This window comes from Crocodylus porosus, unplaced genomic scaffold (genome assembly GCF_001723895.1).
Source record: "Crocodylus porosus isolate Cpor-Errol unplaced genomic scaffold, CroPor_comp1, whole genome shotgun sequence".
Lineage (NCBI taxonomy): Eukaryota > Metazoa > Chordata > Crocodylia > Crocodylidae > Crocodylus > Crocodylus porosus.
The window spans coordinates 12594851-12601264 of record NW_017728917.1 but is presented as its reverse complement, the minus strand read 5'-3'; the positions used below and the strand labels follow the sequence as shown (position 1 = coordinate 12601264).

Sequence of the window (6414 nt, the reverse complement as noted above, 5' to 3'; positions counted from 1 at the left end):
TTGCAGTTGAGTTAAATTAGAAGATCTTGACTTTTTTGGGTATTAGCTATTTCGGTATTGTATCACCATACATTGAATGGCAAGGTACAGTCTTCTGCTTAGATGCCACTCAAACCACTTATCTTCTGTCTCATGGACAGATAATCTGCCCCTCAATCCATACGTTTCAGTGACTGTCTTTCATTTTCCTTTGTCCCCCCTTCACCAGGTTGACAATCTTTTTGGAAAAAGTGACCAACAGATCCATAAATTTACTGGTAGAGAGAGATGCAGAATGTGAGTTTCTGGGAGATGAGATACTTCAATCATCTAAGCAATTTCAAAGAGTTTCCAAAAGAACCATAGAGAAGTATAAACTGAAAAACATGCGTCTTCCATGTTTGTGCTCCTGCTAAAGGCCTGTTTAGATGGTAAGAGCAATTAAGATTTCAACTTACTGTGTTAATGAGGATGCTCTATATTTTTATGCAGGGCCTTACCAACTACAGTTAAACCTTGCTAATTTAGTCTCCATAAATTACATATGCAAGATAAAGGATCTGATTTAGCAATCCTATGATAACACTGCAGTTAAATTTACTGCTAAGCTTTGTTGTTCTTGCACAATATAAGATGCCTTCTGAAGGGGGAAAAATTAAATGACCCACAAGGCAGAACAATAAAGAAACAACTCGTGGTGATACTTTTTTTTTTTTGTGAAAATTAAGCTATTATCAGTTTTCTTTGTTCCTCGGTTTTGGAAAAAAATCAGTAAGTCTACAAGAAGCCAAGGCTGGATGCAGAAGGATTTAGGCAGCTAGATTACATGTAAATCCTACCTCAGGCACCACTATTCAACATTGCAATCCACAATGCTCCCTCACAGCTTCTGCCAGACTGGAGGAGGCAGTGAAACTCCGCAAGCATGCTACTTTTACAGTTCTCCAGGCACCTGCAGTTGCATAAAGCCACATGCTATTCCTGTCTTGGCAGAGCTGAGCTAGTTCAAGTCAAAGGCTGATGGGGCTCCAGGTGTTTGCAGAGTCTGTGGAGTCTGCAGTTGCTGCTGCCATGTTCTTTTGACATGTAGAGGAAGAGCTGGTGCAGCCCCCCCGCCCCTCTCCTCTCATCTCTTTGGGATTGGAGCAGTCAGCCAGCAAGTGAGGACCAAGTTGAAATGCTTAGCTGAGGTGGGTTCAAAGTCACATTTCTTCCTACCCAAGGGAATGTGCTAAGCAGCGTGTTCAGGTGGAAGCATTCTCTGCTCCAACAGGAGAAGCAGTGTCATTGTGATGTGGTACCCAGGAGATTCCAGGAATTATGCAAGAGGCAAGGATTTTTGGGGGTGCTATTTTTATTGGACTGAAGAATGCCTTGTATTCAAAAGCCTGTCTATGCCCAATAAAAGACCTCTCACATCATGAAGAAAAGAATTCAAGATCAATTGGGAGCCTCCTGGCTCTGTAGCTCAGTGGTTAGAGCCCTTTCCTAGGGGTGGGTAAGCCAGGATCCCATGCCTGGCCCCCAGCCTGTTTATATATTTGGTATTCAACAGTCATCAGACTCTGAACGCTAGCTGTATTAGATCCACTGCATCCTTATCTGTAGGAACACAGCGTTCCAAATTATAATTAAAGTATTTCTTAGCTTGTGACCTTCGGTTGCCTTTGTGCACCATGGGGCTTGTATCTCTGATTTGAAGGTCCCACAGTGTTACCGCAATACATGTAAATAAAATTAGCACAGTAAGATCCTTAATGTTCTGAAGCTGCTGGAAAGGCAACACTTATGCAATATGAAAGTTATACTGTTTTAAACAAAAGTCATTGCTATTTTTTGTGAGTGGCTTCTAAAATGGATTAAGTGGATGCTACATGGCAAAACTAGGAGTAAACCACTTAACTTAGAGTCCACCAGCTAGATTCACACACCCTGGCATCAATGGGCATCTAGAGACATGCTCCAGAGTGGACGGGGTGGGGGAGGTGCTTTAATTAGTTACTAAACTATTTTCCTATCTTCAAAACAATCATGAGGAAATTGTTTGGAAAAATGTTTATTAATAATGTGTAAACATCTTCATTTTTAAAGACCATCCTAATGTCATGCCTCACAACAAAAAGACTACAAATGTCTTAGTTCACAAGCTATTATATTTCTTAGGCTTAATCAAATAAAATGCTTTCTACACTTTGTGTACAGAGATTATCTGTAACAATTCCATTGGCCCACTAACAAAACAAGCATTTTTTTTTAAAGAAAAATGTAAATTTGTAATCGCAAGTCTAAGAGGTACCAGCTTCACTGAATATTTGAAGCTGTAGAAATTCTCAGATAAGTCCAGAATCTAGCTACTGTTTGGTCTCTGTTTCCATTTGAGTTTCTTGGGATTCTTCTGCTTCCGAAAGTTTTTCATCATCTGAAATTCAAATTGTACCTGTTAGTCAAATATGCTCACACTTGCAAACTATACTAAAACGTAGTATTCCTATTTAAAAAGTATGTTGCCCTAAATCTGTAGTTTAATAGTATTAAGTACCTAGGGGGAAAAAACATAATTCAGACCTGAGACTGGCACTTGCTCCTGAGCTTGTTTTGTTTCAGCTCCTGTAGCTGAATAGTATACATTGAAAAAATATAGCAGTATTGATGCTTGAAGGTAGTGACAGGATATAAGCTTGAATGATGCCTGTTGCTGATTTTACATCTCCAGAACCCTTTTTTACCACAGTAGTAATTCTAATACTTGACTCACTTGATGCTTGTCAGTGTGATTCAGCTATGAGTCTCTGATATGCCCAACTCGGAACATTTTGTAAAGAAAGTAAATATCATTCACCCCATTTTAGACAACTAAGACAAGGACATTAAGTCCTAGCTAGTGACAGAGCAGAGCAAACAGCCTGAATCACCTGAATCGTAGTCTAGAGCCCCGTTCACCAGACTATACTGACTCTCTCATGAAATTACAATGTTGACAAGGTAAATTACTCAGTTGTATATATTATTATATATATTACAGATTCAAGCAAACATTAATAACCAATCTTCTCCTGCTAAACAGCATCTAAGGGTGAACAGTTCATCCCAATTCAACAAGGTCTGTGATACTTGAGAGACTGAAAGAGCATAAAAGTAGTTTAAAGGTGACCCTATTCAGAAGACAACAACATAGCTGGCTTCTAGAACAAAGTCTAAACAGACTTTTTATTTAGGAAAAAAAAAACTAATAAGGTACTGACAATAATAATTGAATGTGGGCCAATAATACATATACTTACATAAATTATGTTATATTTCAATGATAAAAGACAGTATTACTCTTAAAATGAAATGGAAAAAAAAATGCATGGATTACAGGACTCAGTAATGCTGCCTTTTAAGTTGTCCTAGTGACTAATAAACCTATTCCAGTGAGTCAGGTAAGTGGAATTTGACCCTACATGTCTCTCATTTAGGTACAACCTACTTTCTAGAGTTTGCTGAAGTTCATGGATAGTACTCAGAAGAACATGAAACTGTTTTCGTCTCAATTCCAGCTAGAATGACAAAAAACAACACACAGTAAATATTAGCAAATTAAGTGTACATATTCCCAAATAGTTTTATTGTCGATTATCTTGTAATTGAGATGAATAAATTGTATAGCAAAATAAAACTGTACCTTATCTTCAACATTTTCTTTAATGTGAGAAAGGTGTTGAAGTTCTTTTCCTAAAGCTTCTAGCTGCCTGTGCAGAAATTAAAAGTCATAGTAAAAACAGTGCTTTAGCTCTAATTATACAGTAATTTTGCCAATTATTGAAAAATAATTCAACTTGAGCAAAACTACAGAAAATGAACTGCAGAACGGCTCCTATAATTACACAATTACAAATATAGTATACTAAATAAAAATAACATTTGTGTAAAGCTCTTTCTAATGCAGGGATTAAGCTATTATATTATATTCATGCATTACAGAAACCAAAGCCATTCAAAAACAAACAAATCCACTCGGTTGGGATGGAATTGTATACTAGGAATATGGTCTGTAAGAGCTCACTCTTGCTGTCCAACATGTTAGCAATCATTTACTAAATTATACAAAGGAAGTGACAGAAGCAGGCTAAAGAAGATCCCAGTGGTATTGTCACAAGCTTCACTAATTCACCCACCCCTTTTTGTTACAGGAGCAGTAATAGAGCAGTGCTTCAGGAGAAACCTGAGTGTCCCAGACAAGAATCAAGGACTGGCCAGAGTGGATCAGATCAGAGGTCCATCCCATCTCTGAAAGTCGTTAAAACCAGATGCTTCAGTGGATGGCTACAGAAGCTGGCAGCAGATGCACAGTAATATTCCCTCATGTAGGCGGCAGGGTGAAACCTGATAGAAATTGACTTAAGCCCAAAAACACAATGTCTAATGCCCGTGGCAAAAGTGTATTGTCATGGGCAACATTTTATATCCTTGACATGCATTTAAATACCCATTTCCTTTCTGAATCCTGTTAAGTTCTTCGCCCTGACAACCTCCTTTAGCAAATGAGTTCCATAGCTTAACTAGATACATGAAGTTCAGTTTACTTACTTATGTTCCTAATTTGCTTAACTGCTTAATAATATGGTGACAGACTCATTTTTCTGCCCAGTGTTTACACTGCAACACAAATTGTTAACTGTGTATAAGTTAAGGGTTTGGGAAAATCCATAGTCTTTTAATTTTTTGTTACTTTCTAATTCTCTAGGACAGTAGCTATTAATTACAGATTAACAGTTTTGTCAACTCAAGTCTGAAATAGCTAAGATACTGCTTCTGAATTCTTTGGTGTTTAGTATGTGGACCTGGTGATTTACTGCATTTTAAACTAACCGCTTGTTTTAGCACCACGTCACCTCAATCCGAAAAACTCTCGTCTTTGTAAATAGAAAAGAATAGATCTAAGATGGACATCACCGTCAACATCCTTGCTCGTGAAGTCAGGCACAAATATAATTTAGCTTTTCAGCAATGACTGTTTTGTTCTTAATTGCTTCCCTTAATCTTTGGTGAGCCAATAGGCACACTGATTTCTCCATGCACCTGGCTTCCAGGTTGTGATATTCTTTGAAAAGTTTCTCTTACATCTTTAGCTATTTATTCTTCTATCCCTTCTCATGTCTCTTTCTTAATGCCTGCTGTAATTCCTTTTAAGGCAGCCTGGGGCCAGCCAGTCCTGTTCAGCTGAAGACCTCTTTTCTAACGGGCTCATGTGGGAATAAGCAGAAGAGAGGTTGCCCTGGAACAGGCAGGTTAAAGCACAGAATGAAAGGCCTTTGGACGCCTACAAGTTGCCTTAGCAAGGAGAAAGCTTTGTTTTCTGTGACTTTGCAAGTGTTTGGTGGCAGAAACAGTGTTTGTAGGCCTGGAAGAGATCTAGGCCTGGTGCTTAATAACTCCTGGACTGTGGAAAGAGGGCAGCAGCCTACACTCCTGCTCACTGGTTTTACCAGGGAAAGATCTCTGCTTAAGCTGACCAGGGCCTAAAATGTTGCTATTATTACGCTTTGCCAGCTGGCTTCCTTTGTCCTCAGCAGTATGTGTGTCTTGCAAGAGTCTCTTATTGTCCTTAGTAATATCCAAGCTACATTTAGAGATTTTATTTACTGCACTAGGGTCTTTTTGAACAACCTTCTTTTATTGAAGACCTCCTTTCTAACATTTAGTGTCACCTCTTAGTATTCTACTTGCTCTTTGGGTGTTGAAGCTAACTATGCTGTGGTCACTGTTACTGCTCAGTTACTGCTACTTCTTGACTTGGCTCCTGTGTGATACTTATGACTAAGTCAATAATAGCCTCTCTTCTGGTGTGTTAAAGAACAGGCTGTTCCAAGAAAGAGTTTTTAAGTGATTCATTGAGAAATTATTTCTCTGAGTTTTGTCCCATTGTGCCATATGACTAATGAATGTATATGACCATAAGCCTCCCACACAATAAGCTATCATGTTTTTTTTCTGGCAAGTTTTCATTACCCTTTTCTAATGATTAAGAATAACTTAAAAAGAGTAACACTTCGCAATCTGACTGGCTCTTGTGACAGCCAGGACTCTCAAACCTGACTCAAATGTGGTCTTTTTTGGTTGCTGGATCTGACCCACTGGCAATCTCTGAAAGCTTTCCTCAAAAGCTGAAGAACAAGGATGGCCTTGAAGTTAAAGCAGTGAGTAGACTGGGATTTTTGCTGATCTTGGTCCAATCTGCACATCTGATATACACTTCTATGCACCATTAGCTTAAGAAAAGTTGGTGAAGGTTCAATATTTAGATCCTTCTCTTTAAAAAACCTCTCATTTTAGTACTGTCCTAGTTTTCCATCTGCAAAACAGGGATTTCATAGATTTCATAGACATTAGGGCTGGAAGGGACCTCGGGAGATCATCGAGTCCAGCCCCCTGCCCAAAGGGCAGGAAGTCAGC

The 6414-nt window shown here is 38.7% G+C and overlaps 1 protein-coding gene across 1 annotated transcript in view; it reads right to left on the bottom strand.

Annotated features, from left to right (window-relative positions):
* Positions 1 to 2023: 2023 nt before the first annotated feature.
* Positions 2024 to 6414, bottom strand: part of THOC7 (THO complex 7) — an 8435-nt gene continuing 4044 nt past the window's right edge. The window contains exons 4-6 of the mRNA XM_019536706.1: positions 3644 to 3710; positions 3449 to 3518; positions 2024 to 2398 (exon numbers count right to left, since the gene is read on the bottom strand). Coding sequence (XP_019392251.1) covers positions 2331 to 2398; positions 3449 to 3518; positions 3644 to 3710 — 205 coding nt within the window. The 3' untranslated portion in view covers positions 2024 to 2330. The remainder of the gene's footprint in view (positions 2399 to 3448; positions 3519 to 3643; positions 3711 to 6414) is intronic.